Source organism: Marmota monax, unplaced genomic scaffold (genome assembly GCF_021218885.2).
Source record: "Marmota monax isolate L192 unplaced genomic scaffold, Marmota_monax_Labrador192_F-V1.1 WCK01_AAM20220418_F8-fsc00333, whole genome shotgun sequence".
Taxonomy (NCBI): domain Eukaryota; kingdom Metazoa; phylum Chordata; class Mammalia; order Rodentia; family Sciuridae; genus Marmota; species Marmota monax.
The window spans coordinates 204695-227551 of record NW_026694397.1 but is presented as its reverse complement, the minus strand read 5'-3'; the positions used below and the strand labels follow the sequence as shown (position 1 = coordinate 227551).

The 22857-nt window shown below is 40.7% G+C and overlaps 1 protein-coding gene across 10 annotated transcripts in view; it reads right to left on the bottom strand.

The window, feature by feature from the left end:
• Positions 1-2162, bottom strand: part of LOC124109482 (integrator complex subunit 6-like) — a 78313-nt gene extending 76151 nt beyond the window's left edge. For 7 of the 10 annotated variants that reach the window (XR_006856968.2, XM_058586648.1, XM_046468123.2 and 4 more), the window contains exons 1-2: positions 1679-2162; positions 1470-1547 (exon numbers count right to left, since the gene is read on the bottom strand). Coding sequence is in view for 9 of the 10 variants with exons in the window: in XM_058586648.1 (XP_058442631.1) it covers positions 1470-1547; positions 1679-1789 (189 nt within the window). In the remaining variant the exon portion in view is untranslated. The remainder of the gene's footprint in view (positions 1-1469; positions 1548-1678) is intronic. The other 3 variants (XM_046468126.2, XM_046468125.2, XM_046468127.2) reach the window with 1 other exon arrangement.
• Between the last annotated feature and the right edge of the window lie 20695 nt (positions 2163-22857).

The window sequence follows — 22857 nt, the reverse complement described above, 5'->3', positions numbered from 1 at the left end:
CTATTAATGAAATTGTTAACGGAAGCTACAGGTTACCAAATTAGCTTCCCTTTGGTTTTGTTATGTCTGAAGGGAACTCTTTGACCAACTATTCAGTCTGGTAGATTCCAGTCATTAAAACACTTCAGTCTGCTGAAACGGATTACAACACCTGCAGACCGCACCTCTGCAGCACTATGGAGATAATTCCGAGGGGGAAAAAGTCTAGTGAAAGACGTCAAGGATTATAGTAATAACTTTAAATTGACAATATATTCAAGCATGCCTCTTACACAGGTTGATTTACCAGTTTGAGTTTTATTTTATCTGGCAACTTCAGGCGAAGAAGTTCTTTATCTCCTCACCATGAGAGCATAAATGAACTATCCCACATAGGCTAAGTCCTCCCTACTTTCCTCCGGTGGATCAGAACCCTGAAAATCTACTCATCGAATGGGGTGGGTATAACTGCTCACATTTTAGTCTTCCCTTCCTTTCTTGCTTGTCCCTGGACAAATCCCTACGTGGCTGGCAGAAACCTAATTTCTGATGCAAATAGGTAGGCCAGGTCCCTAAAAAGTTCTGCCCCTTGCGGGTTGTGCATGGGCATCTCTCCCACGTCGTTGCTTCGCTGGAATCTCAGATGAAACACTAACAGTAGCTAAGGTAACAGAATGGGGCTGAACCTGACCGAGTCCCCAGCAGAAACAGTCTCTGGGCCTGGGGGTTGGGAGTTGGCTGGGCGGACAGATTTCCGATTGGGCGGGGGTAGGTTTGAGGCTGCAGAGTGCAAAAGCAGTGTGTGGCCTTTGAAGGCCAGCGGCTGGCGCTGCCAAGCTTTGGCAGGAAGGGGAGGGGAGCGAGAGGAAGAGGAGGAGAAGGAGAAGCAGCGAAAAGTCTGAGGGGGGGAGGAAGACTGGGCAGGCCGGCGGAGGGGAGGAAGGAGGAACCTGAGGAGGAGCTGGGGCTCCAGGAAAGCCCGCGCGCCCAGCCCGCAGCACCTCCCGGTGGAGTTTCAGGCTCCGCCCGCCCGCCCGGGCCAGGGCCGCGCGTGAAGCTCTCCGAAGGGGCGGGCCCGCCTTACAGCCTCCCTCCCGGGCTCGGCCCTCCTTCCTCCTTCTTCTCCTCCCTCCCCTCCTCCTTTCCATCTCCGCAGCGCCCTCAAACTCGCTCTCTCTGCCTCATACAAAAGCAAAATGTCCGCCATCTTCCGAGGCGGCTGCCGTCGTCGCGCCAAGACCTCTGCCCTCCCGCTGTTTCTCGGGGGGGGGGGCGCAGGGGGGCTCCCCTATCCCGGATCCCGGGCGCCTTGGCTCCTCGGAAGTGGCTGACTGCACTGCTCCGCCCGCCCTCTGCGTCCCCCACCCACGCCCGCACGCCCGCACGCCCGCTGGGGACGCAGGACCGTGGCGGGAGGGGGCCGAGGCGCCGGCAGCCCCAGCCCACTTGCTGCTGCTTCTCACCCACCACTCCCTGGATGGCCCGCTTACCTTGATGCAGTATGGGGGCTCGTCGTAGGTGACCAGCATGTACCTGTCTCCGCGGCTGGCCGGGTCCCGGGCACGCAGCTGCGGAACGAGGGATGACGGAGGGGGTCGCGTAGAAAAGGAGGGGAATGACAAGAGCGTTACAGAAGCACCTAAATCCACCTCCCAATCCCTCAGGAAAGAGACCCATCACTCCCCTCCCCTCCCATTACCTTCAAAAATAACTCCACAGCGCCTTTGGCAATGTCCAAATAGGAGGTGCCCAGGTCAGTGCGCTGGTTCATGGAGGCGGACGTGTCTATGAGGAACAGCAGGATGGGCATCTTGCCCCGCACCCCTGGCTCTGCTCCCCACTCTCCTGGCCCTCTTGCCTTCACTGCCACGTACGGCCACCCGAACTCTGAACTCTGGCAGAGCCAGGGGGCAGGGAGAAAGAGGAAGAGGGGGAGACGGGACGGGACAGATGGGACAGCTCCTGGAGTCCTCTTTTAGCAGCCCCACCTCCTTTCCCTGCACGGGAATTTGAAAATGTGAGCGTGTGTAGCCCTCGGGGGCCTGCCCCCTCCCCTCTCCTCCTGCCACCACAACTGCTGCCGCTGCCGCTGCCAGGACTACTGCCTAAGCATCCGTCTGCACTGACTAGAGTGCTCGCCCCTGACTGAGAGCTCTCTCTGTTCACCGACACACAACTTCTGTCTGCTCACCTACCATCAGTACCATGTGACCACAATCCACGCCATTGGCTGCCAATTATCTTGAATTTGCATATTCATCAGATGACAGGACACAGGGAGGGACTTGGGCGAACCCAGGGTGTTGAAATTAGAACCAAGACAGGGGGTAAAGGGAAATGTAAAGGACCCTTAGTAGGTTCAGATTCTCTGTTAAAGGACTTGGAAGACTTTAGGATGATTCGTGCGGGTGGCTTGGATAGATTTTCTCTTGCTCCTCAAAGATGGTAATTCGAAAGGAATAGTGAATTGAGCAACAGTTGTACAGAAGCAGATGCTTGGACGGGCCGCACAGAGAATGCTTTACTAACTGCAATCGATCAATCCTGCCAGTGGCTAAAACCAAAACATTTCAGAAGCGGCAAAGTTTCCTGGTCAGAATTACTCGCATTCCTTTGGATTCAGCACTAGCTTGATCGGTATTTGTGCATTATTTGCTGACCTTGTATTCCATATATATCTAGTTAGAAAGGAAACTAAATCTTTAACAGATACGGAAACTGGCGTTTTGTATACACAGACTTCTTCAGTTTTATTCAGCTCTTTGAAGCATTGGCAAGCCTGTGATAATTCCACCACTGTGTGTCTGCACAGCCTTTACACATGGGAGGTTTGCCAACCTAAATTCAGCTTCAATTCACAATTGAGCACCCATGAAGTGCCAGGCACCCATGGTAGACTTATTTAATCTTTGAAATAATTATGGTAGATGACATCATACTCAATTTTCAGAATAGGAAATTGCAGCTCCAGAGATTAGGGTAACAATGGGGATGCAGTCAGGTCTGTCTCTGTGGAAGGGGTCAGTAAGTAAGTGGTCAGCTAGACATGGTGGTGATCATGTGACACAATTTTTAAATACAGAGTATTTCTAGCAACATGCTATGCACACATGATGTAGAATCCTGAGCCTCAATGAGTTCGTACTTTTGGTGAGTAGAGATGATCTCTCTCACACACACATGTATAATCTTTTAAATGTTCTATGTAGACATCCTATGCATTTATTCTATGTGTTATATATATTCCATATACATATTCAATAGTATTTTCAGGGAAATAAGATTTCAAAAGAGGTCATGTGGCAGTGTATGAATCAGGGACAAACAGTGATGCAAATAAAAAGTGCAATGGAAGCAATGGTCCAGTGTTCTAGAAGTTCAGAAAGTTTCAAGGTCAAGGCACAAAGAGGGAACGGAGGGACTCTAGGTTGGAAGGAATGGTATGAACGAAAATTCAGTCAGAGACTGTACTATGCATGGTGTATTTCAGGCCAGTGTGGTGGAATGTTAGAGAAACTGATGGAGAAATAAAGATGAAAAAGATACAATATTTGTATCCTGCTGATACAAATATTATGGAGGACAATAGCTTTATGGACTAGGGTACTAAAAGCATGGGAATGATGGGGGCCTGTGTATTAGTTTTGTATTTCTTTGTAACAAGTTAGCACAAATTCAGCAGCTTAAAATGGCACATGCATCTATTACCTATCTCATGGTTTCAAGAAGTCAGGGGTCTGGGTTTAGCTGGCTGATTCTCAGTCTCACAAGGCTATAGTGAAGGCCTGGTCAGGCCATTTTCTTCTGGAGGCTCAACTGGAAAAAGAATCATTTTCTGAGCTCATGCAGACTCTTGGCAGAACTCATTTCCTTGAGGCTGTATGTATGCAAGCTAGATGCCTCCGTCAGGCCCACCTACTATTGCAGTTCCCAGCCATAGGGGCATGGCCTCTTCTTCAGGGCCAGCAGGGAAATCTGTCACTCAGATCTGCTAATGTGGAACCTCATATAACATAATCATTACCTTTGTCATGTTCTATTCACTAGAAGAAAGCCACAGGTCCTGCAGGAGATTACATTGGATGTAATAATACTAGTAGATGTAGATAATGGGAACCATCTAAGAATTCAGCCTATCATTAGGTAGGGAGAAGATCATTACCTGGAAACACCTAGCTCAATTTTTGTTAAAGTCAATTCTGAGTAATAATATGACATGTTCAGCCTGCCAAAATACATGCATTGGGTTAGTTGATTGCTTAGACTATCCTTTTGTTGAAGAATTATAGAATTTCTTATTGTAAGTTTATATTTTATTGTGATTGATATATATGTAGGTATATATACATATATACCTACATATACATATATACATATATTTATATACATATATGTATATATATATGTGGGTGTATACACACACACACACATATATATATATATATATATATATATATATATATATATATATATGAAAAGGCTGCTAAGCCATGATATTCCCCAGTTCACAAGTGGCATTTTAAGATGACATTTTAAAAAAACTCCTCTACACTTTCTCTCAATTTTTTTCCAACTAGCGTGCCTTGCTTTAATAATCAGAAAAGACGCTATGTTAAAAATCACGTACAAAGAACTTGAAAAAGTCCCTCCCAGGTGAATAATATGGAAACTCTTTTCAAACATGATTGCCACAGTCTGGCTGGACACAAAATAACCAAGCCCCCACAAAGCCTTGTAGGTTCAAACAGCAACACTTTATTCCCCAACTCTCACCGGCACTCAACACACACTTCCCGGGAACACACTCCCTCCACCGGGCTCCTCGCGCCAATTCTCCCAGAACCCGCGAGAACTCAACTGGGAACGCCAAAGTAGTGGGTGCCTGAGGCAGCAGGATCCGCCCTAATCCCAGCAGGATCCGCCCTAATCCCGGAGCCACCCTAATCCCAGAGCAGGGTCACCTTTCAACCATTCACTCTAGCAAAATGCCAGGCGTCATTCCGACTAAACTGTGGCTCTCAACACATGATTTAACAGCATTAGTGAACAAATAGTTTCATTTACACAATTCTGCAGTGGCTGAGGACATGCAGCTCTCACAGTGTGGACCTCTGAAAAAAGGTATTCTTTCCAGGCAGGCAAATGCCTTTTAATATATTTGTGTGTTTTTTTTTTTTTTTCTAACAAGGCATGTTGTTTATTCTTTGTGGCATGAGCTCAAATGTAATTGAAATAATGAAAACATAGAATCTGAAAAATACCACGTCTCATAAAATACAAAAATGGTGACAATATACAAAAAATAACAATTTACTGAATGTATTATTTATTCACATTAAACCAAAACCCAAGCCCTCAGTGTGCAACCACTCTTCCTTTTCTGAAGGAAAATAAACTCTCTATCATAGTAGAGGGTATATAGACCTCTATAGCATGTTTCTTTGGCATACATCAACACTAAAATTCCAGAGCTCTTTTGACATATTTTTGCTACAGAATATCAACCCCCTTGTATTGGGGTTATTTGTGCCTTGAATGGACTTATCTGTCCCACCAGAACGCAAACTCCTTGAGCTCAGTCAGTACCTGTAACAAATGTGTGGTATAAAATATTTGCTTAATAAATGTTTGTTGGGCTGGGGATGTAGCTTAGTGGTAGGGCCCTCATCTAGCTTGTTTGAGGCCACAGGTTCAATTCCAAGTACTTCAAAAATAAATAAATACATAATAAAACAAAAATACATGGCTGCAGAAAGAAATTGTCAACTATGCTGTTGTTCTCATTCTTTCCCTGTTTTCCTACTTGGGTATTATCCTGTGGCTCTTTTCCTGGGGCTACTCAGCCCTGCTGTGTTGCTCCTGCCTGCCAGCCACTATCAAAGCTGGCTTGTAGGACCAAGTCCTTGTCCCTAGGGATCAACAGCCTTTGAATTTGGGGCACCAGTAGGCCCCTTCAGACTAAGACCTTGAATTGACATCCTTCCCCTCCCAACTCTGGCAGCATCCCTTATGTTCCAATCATCCTACTTTATAAAGTGACTCTTTGGCGGGGGGGGGGGGGGGGGGGGGGGGCACTGCTCACTGTCACCCTCAGTCAAATCTTCTTCCCAACTGTTACCTAACTTCAGGCTCATTTTTCACTGTCAGGCCTCTGGCCGGTAAACTGATTCTTTTTTTTTTTTTTTTTTAATTGTAGTTCTAACCATCCTGTCTTCTGTCTAGTCATCTCATGTTTTTTGAACTTGTGGGCTCTTGAAAATAGTTTCCTCTTTCTTCTGTATGTCTCTGGTCTTTATCTGCTTTTCATTCACTAGGAGCCCCTAAATCAATTTGCTTTTCTACCTTATCACACTCCCCTATTCCAGAACTCTCTACCTCATGTCTGAGGGCCCATTTGCTTCTTGGGAAGGAATTTTCTACAAAGTACTACTCTCCTGGCTTCTGTTCCCTTCACACAAATGTTAGCAGACTTTCCCCTTGTTTACCCTTCATATGGCTGGCCACCATGTAGTCCACCACCATGTAGGAGACCGACACTTTGCTTTGGTGAAGGCCTCTTTGACTTCTCCCTCTGAAGATTTCTTCCCTCTTGACTTCAAGCAGCTCCTAATCACCTCATCTTGACAAAAACACCTTACTTAACCTCCTCCCCAAACCTGCCTTTCATGGCTCAGAGGGGAATTCAACCTCCCGCCTGCTTTCTCCACCACCCACTCACTCCTCAACCACGCACAATCTGGTTTCTCTTCCCAGCACTCCATGGAAACCGCTCAGAGGTCCCCAGTGGCCTGCCCCTGGCCAAGTCCAATGGTCTGTTCTATATTTTCCTTTGGAGCTGTTTGTCACTTGCCTTCCTGAGCTCCCCCCACCCCCATCTACCTTGCTTTTCATCACCTGCCATTTCTCCTGGAGTCTTTTGACCCCTTGGACTTTTTCCCCCAACATTTGCTAATTCCTAGCTTAATCTCTTTCCCATTCTGTAGCTACTTATTTCTTCCCTCTGCCCTCACAAAGGACTGTGTTATTTCCACATCTGTTCATTTAGTCATCCTTTCTTTGTTTTTGTTTTTTTTTTTTCAAATATTTCTTGGGTAGGCCTTGCAGATGACAGGCAATGACAATACATAGGGGAATAAGGGAACCAGCACACTTTAGTGATTAAATCCTTGGATTTGGGGGGTTGAATTCCAGCTCTGCCATTTATCAGATTGTGACCTTAGGCAAGTTATTTAACCTCTCCCTGTCCCAGCTTTATCATCTAAATAACAGTAATAATAACAGCATCTCAGGATTGTTTTGAAGATTATATGAATTAATACTTATAAAGCTCATATAGAAGTGCTTAGTAGAGAGTAAGCTCTTCATATGTATTAAATAAAAGGAATAATAGACATAGTCCAGGACTGAGGCTGTGGCTCAGTGGTAGAGCGCTTGCCTAGCATGTGTGAGGCACTGGGTTCATTTCTCAGCACCACATATAAATAAATAAATAAATAAATAAATAAATAAATAAAGGTCCATCAACAACTAGAATATTAAAAAAATAGACATAGTCCACTGGGCACGGCGGTGCATTTCTGTAATCCCAGCTACTTGGGAGGCTGAGGCATGAGGATCATAAATTCAAGGCTAGCCTGGGCAATTCAGCAAGACCTCATCTCAAAATAAATTTAAAAATAGTTGAACCAGTAGCTCACTGGTAGAACACTTGCCTAGCATATGCAAGGTCCTGGGTTTAATCTCCATCACTGCAAAAAAAGTTATAGTTCATACCCTCATAAAGCTTATATTCTAGAAGGAAAATAAGCAAAAGAGCAGATGCAATAACATATTAAATGCTGTCAGACAGGAAATACAGGAAGTTATGGCAGCAACAAGAATGAGGACATATTCTAAAAGGAGTAGAGAGTTTAGGGATGCATACACAGGTTTCCTGAAGGATCTGACTTTGTAACTCTCTATTATTATCTTGATCTGAGGTGTCCTTCAAAAATTCATGTGTGAGATAATGCAAGAATGTTCAGAGGTGAAAATATGAGAGCTGTGTCTTTAATTTAAACTCCCTTAGGATTTTCCCACGTAGCCAAACCGTTCACACCGACTGCGCTGGCTGCAGACTAAAGGTAATTCTGTGTGCAGGGGGACAAGGTGAGTTTGAATTGCCTGTGGGCCACCCAAGTAGAAATAACCAGGAACCAATCTGGTGTGGTGAAGTATAAACATAAACCTCAGAAGGAGGAGAAGCTGCACAGGCAGCTTTTTTTTTAATATAGTAGAGTTTTCAATGCTTCATTGCTTACATTTTACTATGTGCAAGGCAAGGACCTTGCACTTTGCACACCTTATCTTGGGGCCATAGTCCGGTGAGATAGGGACTATTCTTCCGAGAGAAGGTGAGGAAACCTAGGTCCCTCTGCTGGTCAGTTACCTGACCCTAAGTCCAAGCTCACCTTCCCCACTGGGCAGAAATAATATCACAATGAAAGAGTGTGTGCTGGGTACCTGAGAGCCCAGATATATGAGAGCAGTTCAGCATGGAATCAGGTTGCCAACAGAGAAGCCCAGGGAGCCAGGACAGCAGGATGCAGATGGCCCACAGAGAGGAGGGCAGAAGTCAACCAGCTTCAAGCAGCAACACACTCTAGAGACTGCCCTCCTGCATTCCCCAAAAGACTGGCCTTGGGTAATCCATCTTGTGGGACTGTATGGAGCCTCAATTTGCTGTGATCTACCTACTGATAACTTCTGATCAACTTGTGCTGGGGGTGGGGCTGGGGTTGTGGCTCAGTGGTAGAGCACTTGTCTAGCATGTGTGAGGCAGTGGGTTCGAGTCTCAGCACCACATATAAGCAAATAAATAAATAAAGATTCATGAATAACTAATAAAATATTTTTAAAAAACTTTTGTGCGCAGGGAACCCTCTTTCTGAAACCCAATGGGAGGAGAGCTGCTGAGGGATGGTGATGATAGTGAGACACCCAGAAAGTCAAAGTGAAATCCAGGCATCTGTCAATCAAAGGCAGCCAAGTGCCCAGCAGAAGGCCAAATACAATTCTTTTTTATTAGCTGTTCCCTTCTGCCAAGTTCCAGGCACAGCTAACTGTATGGATGTTTATAGACCTGGTTGCTCTGAGAGGTGGTGTAGGCTAAAAATAAAATAGCTGGTGAAGAAACTAGGCCCAGGGCAGTCCCCACAAAGATCCCCAGCGGGTTATGCCACTTGAGTAACTTCCTGCCACAAGTCAGGGTGCATGAGTGTCTGCACTGAGGCCTCAGAATCTCCATCTTTCCTCTTCATAAATTCTGTGGAGCCCTCCTCCTTCTACTTTACTTCCCTGAGGCCACCACCCCATACCCGCTGTAGTATGGAATGATAGGAACTCACCAGGCAAGAGAATCATTATTCTGTTTGTGAAGCCCCAGGGGTGCACGACACACAGAGTGATTCTAAACACAGTGGCGAGGGAGGCCTGTCACAACCAGTCTTATCCTCTCCTGCCTCTAGAAACCTAGAATCTTTTTCCATCTCTTGTTTCCATTACATCCACCAGGCCATCAAGTACTGTGGAGTTATTACTTTTTGGATATCACTTGAATCCCCCTCTCTGCTGCCTTTCTTTTGGTTTAGGCCCTTTGCATGTTATTTAGCCCATAGTGCCAATATATTTTAGTTTTCCATTTAACTTCATAGGAGGATCTGTGATGTGAAGAATTCTAAACCAGCTTTTACACAAACCATTTCCACTAATTAAAAAAACAAACATTTTGATTCCTGCTAAAGTATAGGCTTCTTTGTTCTCTCTCCCCTTCCAAGGCTATTTTTAAAAATTGACAACATGGAATCAATGTTAGAATGTGTCCTTTAAAATGTATCCATAGGGCTGAGTGTAGTTCACTGGTAGAGTGCTTACCTATCATGCTGGAGCCCTGGGTTCCATCCATAGTACTGCAAAGAAAAAAAAAGGATAGTAGAATCATACTTTTACTTTAATATGGTGAGAACCCTTAGTTTTTATATCATAAATCACTTAATTCATCCTAAGAATATTGCTAGTCTCTGATTTTCCCTCATCCCACATGGAAGAGTTCTTGGCAGCAGAGCCAGCTGGACTTACGTGGCCACAGAAGCCATTTACTTGGTGTTCAGTTCATCAGATATTTACTTAGGTTCTGCTTGGCCCTTTTGCTACATGCCTGAGGTCGAAAGACAAACAGGACATGGTTCCTGCCTTGGTAAGCTGCTACTCCACTGTAAAAGCCTGATATAGAGACAGATGTTTTTAATATGGTGCAGTAAATGCTCACAGACAGAGAGGTACACAAGGTTCTACATGAATATAGATGAAGAGGATGTAGCTGAAGAGTTACCATGGAAAGCTTCCTGGAAGAGGTGCACCTGAACTTCACCTGAGATGAAGAAGAGCTATTGATAAGAGAGGCAATTATCTCCCAGAATAAGGAAATAATAGGAACCATAGACTGAAGCCTTGAAACTGGTTCATTTGTGTGATGCCCCCACAGGTAGCCTTCCCAGGTTCCCAAGTTCCCAGCTTCCCTTTACTGGCCAGAGTTCCAATCCTACAGCTGCCTCATTTGAAAACTACTCCCATTTCTCCAGAATACTGCCCTTAGGAGTGGAAGCCACCTTGGATGGAGGCCAGGCCCTATCATATCAGCAGCCTGCCATGACCCCTTCCCCAACCTGCAGCCAATGACTGCCTGACACTTGCCTCAGAATGGCATTACCTTTGTGGTGTCCCTCCGGACCTACACTCGACTGTAAATCAGCCCACATTCTTGCTTTGCTCTGTCCCCTGCCCCATCCTGCTTCTATCACTCCCTTCTTCCTGCGTGGTCTCCATCAGTAAATTACAAGGGCCCAAATCCCTGTGTTAGAGTCTGTAAACAAGTCAAAATAACACCTGGCATTTTGCCAGGGGAATGTTAGAGTTCCTAAACAAGTCTGGATGGTGCCTGGCAAAATGCCAGAGGGAGTGGTTTGAGAAGTAACAAAAGCAAGCCATTAAGTGTGGAGATTCCTTATTGGTTGACTGATGTATCTAGTTTATGCTAATTAGATAAGCTGTGTGGAATGTATAAATACTGCTCCTGTCCTGCAATAAACGGCTCCCACTCCTGCTGTATCAACGTACACAAGTTATTCGTCACCCCCCTGATTATTCTGCTGCAGCCGGACTGCGGCATCCCTGCCTCACACTCTGCTTCTATAGAAGCTGACTTAAGAGAGTTTATTTGATAAGCTTCTAGGCATTTGGCATGCATTGAAGTTAAGATGTAAATTAAGGAATAGATGTGCTGAGAGCCATAGCCAAGTAGGAATGATGCATGGCATTTTTGGTTGAAAGGTGACGCCAGCAAGCCATTGAGATGATATGATTATGTTAAGATCTGCATTCATTTGGATATTAGACCCCTGCTGTCCGCCTCCGCCTGCTACTTTGGAGCTCTAGCTGGACTCCCCGAGAGTTCCCATTGGTTGGGGAAGTGCGGTAGGAGGGAATTCCGGAGGAGGGATTACCTGTTGGGGTAGTGTGGCCCGGGAGAACACCGAGTGTGTGGTTCGGCATATTTCCCGGGAGCGTGCGTGGCATTGGCGGGAGTTTTAGAAATAAAGTTTGTTCCTGCTTGAGTGGCTCGTGATTTTGTGCCCAGCCAGACTGCGGCATTCCTACTTGGCTATGGCTCTCAGCAATGAAGTATGACAGATTTGTTTTCCAAAGATGGACACAACTATACATTTATTTCAACCCACATGCTCTTAAAATATAACACTCTCCAATCTGGGAGGTGGGGTCTATTTTTCTCACCCTTGAATCTGAAGAAGAGGGCTTGTGACTGCTATGGCCAGTGGCATACAGCAGAGCAGTGTGTTGTGATGACCAAGGCAAGGTCCTAAAAGGCAATATGATTGTCACCTGGATCTCTCTCTGTATTTCCCTCATCAGAATGCTCCCTCAATTAGAACCCAGCCACCAAGTTGTATGGAAGCCAGGCCACATGAAGAGGCCACTTACTGGTGTATTGGTCAATAGCCCCTGCCAGGCTCCCAACTGGCACCAATCACCAGTTGCATCAATCATTAGACATGCAAGTAAAAGGATCATCAGAGATTCTAGTCCCCAGTTTTGGGATCTTCCAACTTAGGCACAGAGATCATGGGTAGAAACAAGTTTTTTAGCCACTAAGTTTAGGAGAAATTTATTTGGTAGCAATAAACTAATACATATGTCTAGACCCTGAAGTCGTGATTTCCCCCTCAAAATCAGCTCCTCTAGCTTCACCACACAGGTTAATGCTATCTCCAAATTTCTTTCAGTGTCTTAACTCACCCCCATCTCTCCACTTATATATAATTCATTGTCAGGTCATATAGATTTTCCTTTCCACAATGGCTCTGCTATCTGTCCTTTGGTACTTGCCTTTCTGCCCATTAAACTAAAGCCAAGCTGTAATTGTTCATATTTATTCCTGCTCTAAAACTGTCAATTTTCTCAGAAACAACTTCCAGATGGAAATTCCCATACACACACGCACATACACACACACACACACACACACACACATATATATATATATATATATATATATATATATATATATATATATATATAATCCTAAATGTGTATTCTAAATAATTATCTTTTATATATATCTTTGCAAAAATAACACTTGGATTTTTCATTGTAACAAATCATATTTGTTAAAATAAAGAGAAATGTCTCATCACCAGAGGTAGTTACTATTAACATTTGGTGTTATGGTCCAGACATTTTTCTAGTGTGAGTGTGTGCCTATTCTAAGTATATACATATGTATGTGCATGTGCTTGTGTCACAAATACACAGAAATGCATATATAAATACATATACTATAGATACAGTTAAGAAACTTTTTTTAAAAAAATAGGATAACAGCATGAATATTATTGTGCAATTTAGGTGTGTTTTTTTTTTACCTAAAATTATTTCCTGTATATTTTTTCATGATAATACATGAATATTTACTTCATTCATGGAAAGTTTCAGAGTATTGCACCATCATTTATTTAACCATTTCCCTATTGGAAAATTACTGGTTGGTTCCACATTTTGCTCCCAAATATTGCTGCAATATGTGGAATTGTTCATATTTCTTTATGCACTCATTCATTTCTATAGGTTAGAGTCCTAGAAATGCAACCATTGTATCATAGGGTATAGATATTTTAAATATCAAAATGGAAGGCAAAATTGTCCTTTTGATGTGGTTGTGCCAATTTTCACACTCGTAACAGTGAAGGAAGCTCTGCTTTCCCACACTCAAAGCTAATAGGCAAAAGTACTATTGCATTGTTGTTTTAATTTTTATTTAATTAGTACAATTGAACAGCATTTCACAAGATTATGGGCCACTTGTATTTCACTTAATATGAATTGACTAATATCACTTATCCCATGTTCCTACTTAATTTTGAACTTTTCTTACTACTTTCTGTGAGCTGAGCTTGTTGCACAGCAACACTATGACTTCTGTCATGTGTTGTGACAATTTAATCCAATCTGTTAGTACATGTTTTAACTTTGTTAACTGTATCAGTTAAATTTTTTTAAGTATTCTGCCATCAGGGTTGATTGGCATATTCTTTATAGTTTCTGGGGGGTTTTGCCATGGTTTAAGAAGCTCTTCCTAATTCATGGTGATAAGTATACTGTACTTTTTCACCTAGTATATTTATTGTTTTCTTTTTAAATGTTTAAATCTTTATTTCAAAGGCAAAGAACACAGTAGCAACAAAATGGATTACAACAGCTTTTAAGTATACTGATGACATAAGTTGCTATACACACACACATACAAGACACACATATCCACATGCAATGAAATGGCACACTGTTATTAAGAAAGATAAGCTTTTAAAAATGTTTTTCTTAGTTTTCTTAGTGCTTTATAGTTATACATAATAGCAGGGTTCATTTTGACCTATTCTTACATGTGTGGAATATAATTTGATACATTTCAATACCCAATACTTCCATTTTCCCTCCCCTCCTCCCTCCCCTGTACCCCTTCCCCTACTCTAGTGGTCTTCCTTCTATTTATTTGTTGTTTTTTAGTTGGTGGATAAGAAAAAAAAATAAAATATTGAAATAAAAATTTTTCACCACATTAAGTGAAAAAATACAAGTTATATTATAATTCCACTTTTGTATATACACATCAGATGTCTGAAAGTAAATACACTACAGTGTTAACAGAAGTTATTTCTGGGAAGTAGACACGTATACAGAAACCTTAACTTTTTACTTTATTGCTTGATTATTTTTAAAAAGTACTGTCAGAAGGGAAAGAAATTTTTCATTTTGAAAAACATTGTATAAATGATGTAATTTTTAGAATGTGCTACATATGAGTTGAAGGAAAAAGGAACAAGACAGGGCAAACTATGAGAAAGTATATAGAAATCTACAGTTGACACAAATTAACATCTGTTAACTGTGGGAACAAACTATGGAGACATAATTAGACTTAACATCAAATGAACTTTACAAATACAGAGAACATTTCTCATTGTTTAAAACAGCTCAATTATATGAAGACTTCATTTCTCTTGGACAAACATATGTGGTAAATTAAAATTCTGATTAAATTAAGTGACTTCTACCAAAACAATGAGACATTTTAGAAAATAACATAATTTTCTTTTATTTGGTACTGGGGTTCTAACCCAGGGGTGCTTTACCACTGAGCCACATCCCCAGCCCTATTTTGTATTTTATTTAGAGACAAGTTCTCACTCTGTTGCTTAGGGCCTCACTAAGTTGCTAAGGCTGACCTCGAACTTGTGATCCTTCTTCCTTCCTCAATTCCCGAGTCACTACACCAGGCTTAATATAATCTTCAATTGCAAGAGAAAAAGCTTTTGATGGCTCCCCATTACCTAAGTCTATTTTTTAAGTTCTACATTACAGCAGAATGCATTTTGACACAGTGTACGCAAATGGAGCACAACTTCTCATTCCTGTGACTGAACATGGTGCTGAGTCACACCAGCAGTATAATCATACATGTATATAGGGTAATAATGTCCATCTCATTCCACTGTCTGCCGCAGTCTGTCTGGGCACAAAATAGGTTCAAACAGCAACCTTTATTCCCGAACTCTCACCGGCACTCTACACACACTTCCTGGGAACACACTCCCTCCACCAGGCTCTGGCGCGCGTCATTCCAACTAAACTGTGGCTCTCAACAACAGTCCTTTTAATCCCCACAACCCCTCCCCTCCCCTCACTCCCCTCTGCACAATACAATGTTCCTGTATTCTTCCCCACCCACCCACTCCCATTATGGATTACCATCTGCTTATCAGAAAACATTTGGTCTTTGGTTTTTTGGGTTTGGTTTATTTCACATAGCATGATATTCTCCAGCTGCATCCATTTATCTTCAAATACCATAATTTCATTCTTCTTTAAGGCTGAGTAATATTCCATTGTGTATATATACCACATTTTCTTTATCCATTCATCTTTTGAAGGGCTTTTCAAACTTGCTTGAAAAATCAAAATCACTCCAGGTAAATGTTAAAAGAACAGATTACAGGTACCATTATAGACCTAAATCTGATTATAATCCAAAAATCTAGACCATTACTGAAGGAGTTTAAGACTCTGTATTTTCAACAAGATCTCAGTTTATTCTTCTTTTCTTTTAAAATTTTTTTTAGATATTGATGGACCTTTATTTTATTCATTTATTTATATGTCATGATGAGATGAACCCAGTGCCTCACACATGCTAGGCAAGCGCTCTACCACTGAGTCACAACCCCAGCCCTCAGTTTATTCTTTTAATCAGGTAAGTTTAGAAAATTCTGACCTACATAAATAGAAACAGACCCTTTACCTGGATATTAGTTAGCACTTGTGACTTCTTGTGAAGTATTATGTTATATTGTTGTAGTTATTGGAATATATTGGATGTCATTTGGCAAGAATTTTTTATTGCTATAAAGTTCCCATACCAGAATATTCACCCTTTTAAAGAGTATAATTCAGTGATGTTTAGTATATTCAGAAGGTTATACAATGCTCACAACTATCTAATTCCAGAACATTTCATCATTCCAAAAAGAAATTCTACAGCAACTAGATTTCTTCCAATCTCACCAACTCTTACAACCACTAAGTTTTAACTATAAAGATTTTCCATTTCTAGACATTTCGATAAGTACAACCATATAATGTGGCCTTTTGTAATTGACTTCTTTCACTTTATGTAATATTTATAAGGTTTATTCATATTGTAGCTGGTATCAGTATTTCACTTCTTTTATTGGATGAATATTATCACATTTTATGGATATTTTATTTGTATTTCTATATTTTGTTTGATGGTATATTTGATATTTGATTGTATGAATTTGATCATGTATTCATTTATATATATTTAGTTTACTTCCACTTTGGGGTTATTATGAATAATGCTGCTATGAACATTCATATCTGGGAAACTTTTTTTTCTTCAACCCTATTGTCTTATTTTTATGGATGCATTCAAATTATACATAATAGTTGGTTTCATTTGTACATACCCATACATGCACACTGCATAATTTGGTCAATTTTATTCCTCAGTACTTCCCCTTTCCCTCCTCTTCTCTCTTCCTCTGGTCCCTGTCCTCTACTAGTCTCTCTTCTATTTTAATGAGATGCCCCCCTCTTCATCCCCCTTTTTCTCTCTAGCTTCCACATATGAGAGGAAACATATGACTGTTGACTTTCTGAGTTTAGCTTATTTTGCTTAACATAATGTTCTCAAGTCCCATTCATTTTCCTTAAAATTCCATAATTTCATTCTTTATTGCTAAATAAAACTCTATTGTATGAATATATTTTGTATATTCTCTTGTCATTCATCTGTTGAAAAATACCTAGGCTGGTTCCATAATGTGGATACTGTCAATTGCATTGCTATAAATTGGGCATGAATGTATTGCTATAGTATAATGGCTGTAATTCTTTAGGATAAATACCAAGAAGTAGTATAAATGGGTCATATGGTGGTTCCGTTCTTGGTCTTTTGAGGAACTTCCATATGGATTTCCATAGTGATTGTACTAATTTAATAATAATTTAAAATCCCACCAAGAATGTATGAGTGCACCTTTTTCTTTGGGAAACTTTCAAAACTATTCAATTTCCAGGTCTAGTTCCAAACCAATAGAATCAAAATATCTGTAGAGCAGAGGTAGGGATGCCTGGGCACCCCCCCCCTTTTTAAATTAAGGGCACCACAATCTTTGCCACCTGCACCTCAGATAGAGCATTAATCTCCAGAATGTATCGAGAACTCAAAACACTTAACACCAGAAAAAATATAACCCAATCAATAAATGGGCAAAAGGAACTGAAGAAACATTTCAGACAGAAAAAGAAATACAATTGATCAACAAATATATGAAAAAAAGTTCAACATCTCTAGCAATAAGAGAAATGCAAATTAAAACTACACTGAGATTTCATCACACTCTAGTCAGAATGGGAATTATCAAGAATACAAACAATAATAAGTGTTGGCGAGAATTTGGAGGAAAATGTATACACATACAATGCTGGTGGGACTGCAAATTGGTGCATCCAATATAGAAAGCAGTATGGAGATTCCTCAGAAAACTTGGAATGGAACCATCATTTGACCCAGTTATCCCACTCCTCACTATATACCCAAAGGACTTAAAATCAGCATACTACAGGGACACAGACACATCAATGTTTATAGCAGCTCAATTCACAATAGCTAAATTATGGGATCAACCTAGGTGCCCTGCAACAGATGAATAGATAAAGAAAATGTGGCATATATAGACAATGGAATATTACTCAGCATTAAAGGTGTACAATTATATATTGGATACTTGTAAATTATTTTTAATTTTACAGGAGCTTACAATGTGAGATTGCCTTCAGCCTCAGAGAAATCTTGGATTCTAACTCTGAGCAATCTCAGAATTGTAGAGACAATGGGGACTTTGGAAAAAAACTAAATGTATTTTGCATTATCAGATGAATGCAAGCTTTTGGGGGCCAGGTCAGAATGTTATGGTTTGGATGTGAAGTGTTCCCCAAAAGGACACATGTGAGACAATGCAAGCAGGTTTGGAGGAGAAATGATCGAGTTATTTATAGTCTAATTGGGTTATAGCCCTAATAAGTGAATTACTCCTCACCTAATCAGTAGATTAATCACCTGATAGGTATTAATTGGGTGGTAACTGAAGGCAGGTAGGGTGGGTCTGAGAAGGTAGGTCACTGGGCTGTGCCTTTGGGGTTTATATTTTGTTTCTGGAGACCAGAGCTCGCTCCTGCGCTCGCTCGCTCTCTCTCTCTCTCTTTCTCTCATTCCTGGTTGCCATGTCCTAAGCTGCTTTCCTTCTCTACATCCTTCCACTATGATGTTCTGCCCTACCTTGGACCCAGAACAATGAAGTTGGCTATCTATAGACTGAGGCCTCTGAAACAATGAGCCCCCAAAGAAACTTTTCCTTCAATTGTTCTTGCCAGGACTTTTGGGTACAGCAACAAAAAGCTGACGAAAACAAGCCACTGGGACTTACCAGTTTGGAATTTTCTTTAAAACTAAACATATGCTTTTTATATGACCCACAAGAAGTGCCATTTCTGGGCATTTGCTCCGGAGAAATGAAAACTGATCTCAACACTAAAACCTGGCACTGTTGAGACCCAGTCCCCCAGAACAGAAATAGGAGCTAGTATGAGCCTGCCTTTCTATAGCCCTATTTCCACCTATTAAATTTTTGCTTATCCTTAAAAATATTTGAATATAAGCAACTTCATACTTCTCTACCTAAATACTTATGCTATGGCACCCTGTTCAGTGATCATGCTATGACTTTCAGTTATTGACATACAGCTTTCCTCTCCCCTACTAGGCTATGAGATCCCCGATTTACTGTTTCATTTTGTAACCCACCATTTCACCAGGCCCAGGGCTTTGCATCTACAGTTGGTGGGAGTGGCCACTCCCTAGGACCTGAAGTTCTCTGTGCCTCAGAACAATGGCAGATGCTTGTTCCAATGCAGATTCATGGGCCTCATCTCAGACCTGTGGGATAAATACCTGTGAGTTTGGTATTCAGAATTCAGGATTCAACAAGCTCCCCAACAGATTCAGACACTTAGAGGATTGCACATTGAGAACCTCTGGTTAGGGCTGAAGTGTTCCAGCTAAAGATAAGGTCTTGTTCAAAATCACAAATGTCCAAAGCCTTATTGCGTCTTTTAGTATTCTTTGTAATGCAGCATCTAAACCTTGGCTACATATGAGAATCACCTTGAAAGCTTAAAAAAAATCCATATGCCTAGACCACATGCCAGAGCAATTAAATCAGAATCTCTTGGGGGAGGAGAAAGCCCTGGATATCAGTATTTTTTTTTTTTGATAGGACTAGGGATTGAACCTGGCCTAGCATGGTACTGGTGTTCTTATAAGTTCTCTGAGCAATTTCACTGTACAGCCATGGTCAGGAACCACAGTGAAAACAGAAATGGTAGGGTGAGAATTCAGTCTAAAATAGTGAAAAAGCAAAAAGAAGAAAAGTGACCAGGTCAGGGTGGTACTTTTTGGTACTTGCTGGGTGTTTAAATGTGGAAATGGACATAGAGTAAGTAGAGCCACTTCTACAGATCAAGCCTTAGATTATCATTACAAATTTAAAACTATTAGATGTAGTACTTTTGGTTATTGTTTCTTGCCTTCCACTAGAATATGAATTCTCTGAGGGAAGGAACTGCCTCTCTTGTTCCCTGCTCTCTGCTAGCATCCAGCACTAATTAAGCACTTGTGGCATGAACCGAAAAAAGAGTCCCATTTTGGAACCATGTACCATGAAATCACTTAGGATTCTCAAACAGCAGATGCCCTTCACTTTTGCAATATTGCTCTTCTTTATACTCTGTCCAGTTCCACTAATGTTCCCTTTTCTTTTTCATCAGGCCAGTCTACAACATCCTCCAAAATATTCCATTATGCAATCCTTTTCAAGCTAATTAGCAAGATAAACACATTCATTCATTCACTTGCCAAATATTTATTGACAAGTGCTAAACACTGGAGATGCTGTATGTTAGCAGTGAACACATGCAATAAACAAATGAAATCACCAACTAATATAAGACTATAAATTGTGCTATATTCCATGAAAGATATAACAAGATGCACCATAAGAATGATGTATGGGAAACTCTAACAGACTGAAGAAGTTGGGAAGGACTCTTAAAGAAATAGCATTCCAATGTATTTACAAAATGTATGCAAGTTTATCAGTAAAAGAGGGTCAAGGAAGAGTTCTCTGGGAAGAAAAACAGTTGGAGTCCAGAGCCATGAAAGAGCTTGGTGTTTTGAACTGAAAGAAGGCCAGAGAAGCTACAGAACAGGAATAAGTGGCAGGGTGGCTGGAGGCTAGGAGGGCAGGACATGTCTTTGCAGGACTTCGTAGGAGAGAGAGAAAAAAAATCTTCCATTTCTTTCTAAATGTGCTGGGAAAGCATTAAAAGGCTTAAGCAGGAGTGCATCCTGATCTGATTAAAATAACCCCTGCGCAGAGAAAGGATTGCAGTGGGGCAGGATTGGAAGCAGGGTGTCCACATAGGAGGTTATAAGTAAAGTAAGTACTGGAGGTGTGAAATATTGTATGGATTCAGGAGGTTTTTGCTCAAGAAATGACTCTTTTTTATGACAGATAGCGGTGAAAGCCTCATTTCAGAGATTTCAGTTAGAAGGAAACAGGCATGTTAGGTTAAATCAATGACAAGTAGATTAAAAGTAAAATTAATCCATTGGTTCATTCACTTTTTTGAGGTATGATTTAATTGAGTTAAAGGTCTCCTTGTGCCTCCTTCCACACCCTCATAGGCTCCAATTCTGTTCTGAATTACATCACCATTGGTTATTTTTGTCTGTGTTTGAACTTGGTATAAATGGAATCAGTTTTTTTTTTTTCTTTTCTTTCTCCTTTTTTTTTCCTTTAATTTTTGGCAGTGCTGGGGATTGAACCTAGGCCCTTGTACATGCTAAATAAGTGCTGTATCACTGAGTTACATCCCCAGCCCCAGTGGAACCGTATTGTATATATTCTTTTGAGTCTGACTTTTTTCATTTCCCATGGTGTTGCCGAGATTCATCTACTGCTGTGTATTATCAACAATCCATTCCTTTCTATTATTGGATAGCACTCCATAGTAAAAATACCCCAGAATTTGTTTGTCCAGCTTTCTGTTAATGGACATTTGAATAACCTTCCACTGGTTAACTTTCAGTCTGACTCATTTCATTAATAGACTAAGATATAGTTTCAAGTTACTTTTCACTTTTTAACCATATCTCATGGCATTTTCAACTCCAAATTTCCACCTATGCTTACATATTTACCCTTCTATACACCAATTTCATTCCTTAAATTTTTTTATTCTTGTCTATGGGAACTCTTTTGTTTTTATTCCAAACAAATCCATTTATACATTTTTCAGGGTCCTCATATTTGTACTCTTGTTGTGTCTATCTCTAGAAAAAAAAGATGAAAAAAAAGCTAGATTCTTACTTAAAATATATTTTCTTTCAGAATGGTGATTCATAGGTGTGATAGAAAGCCAGATAGATGACGAGGGCTGTGTCCCATTTAGAATTTTAATTCCATATTGATTTCAGGTATTTCCCCAAACTGGCAAAATAAAATTTTAAAACCTTATGTTTCCCAAGCAAATAAATTAATGAGAAAAGTGGCATTGTTCTGCATTTTTGCAAATCTCTTTAATGCCTGGTATAATAAAAGACAGCTGGATCCTCATATCTGCTTCTGTGTTCAATCAGTTGCCATATGTTTTTCTGGTTAGAGTGTGTGAAAGACAATCAGGGCTCACATAGATATGTAGTTGGAAAAAAAGGAGTATTTTAATAACTTTTGCAGATATATTCCTTATAATTTATTGAAGTATAACTGATGTATGATAAACTGCATGTACTTAAATAGACTATTTAAAAAATTTATATAGACATAAATTTTGATAATATAAACAAACTCAGTCATCATATAAAACATATGGAGATTCCTCAAAAATACAAAATAGAACTACCATATGATCCATCAACTCCACTACTAGGTATATATCCAAAACAAATGAAATCAATATGTTGAAGGGACATCTATACTACTATGTTTATTGCAGCTCTGTTTTCAATAGCCAAGAAATAATGTCTATCAAGTGATAAATAGATAAAGAAAATGTGGTACATATACATAACAGAACATTATTTAACCATAAAAAAAAATAAAGTTCTGTCATTTGCAACAACATGGATAGAACTGGAGATCTTTTGTCTTTTTTTTTTTTTTTTTGATACCAGGTATTGAACTTGGGGCACTCACCACTGAGCCACAACCCCTATTTTGTATTTTATTTAGAGACAGGGTGTCACTGAGTTGCTAAGCGCCTTACCATCTCTGAGGCTGGCTTTGAACTCATGATTCTCCTGACTCAGCCTCCTGAGTTGCTAGGATTACAGGCATGCACTACTGCACCCGCTATGGAACTGGAGATCTTTATGTTAAGTAAAATAAGCCAGCAGAGAAAAACAAGTATGGAATGATCTCACTTACATGTGGAGTCTAAAAAATTGATATTATAGAAGTTGAAAATAGAATGATGATTATCAAAGGCTAGGGAGAGTAGAGGGGAGAAGCAGGTGGGAAGAAGTTGATCCATGGGTACTATGTTACAGTTAGATAGAAGTAAGAAATTCTGGTGTGCGATTGCACCATAGTGTAATTATAGATAACTATAATTTACTGTATATTTTAA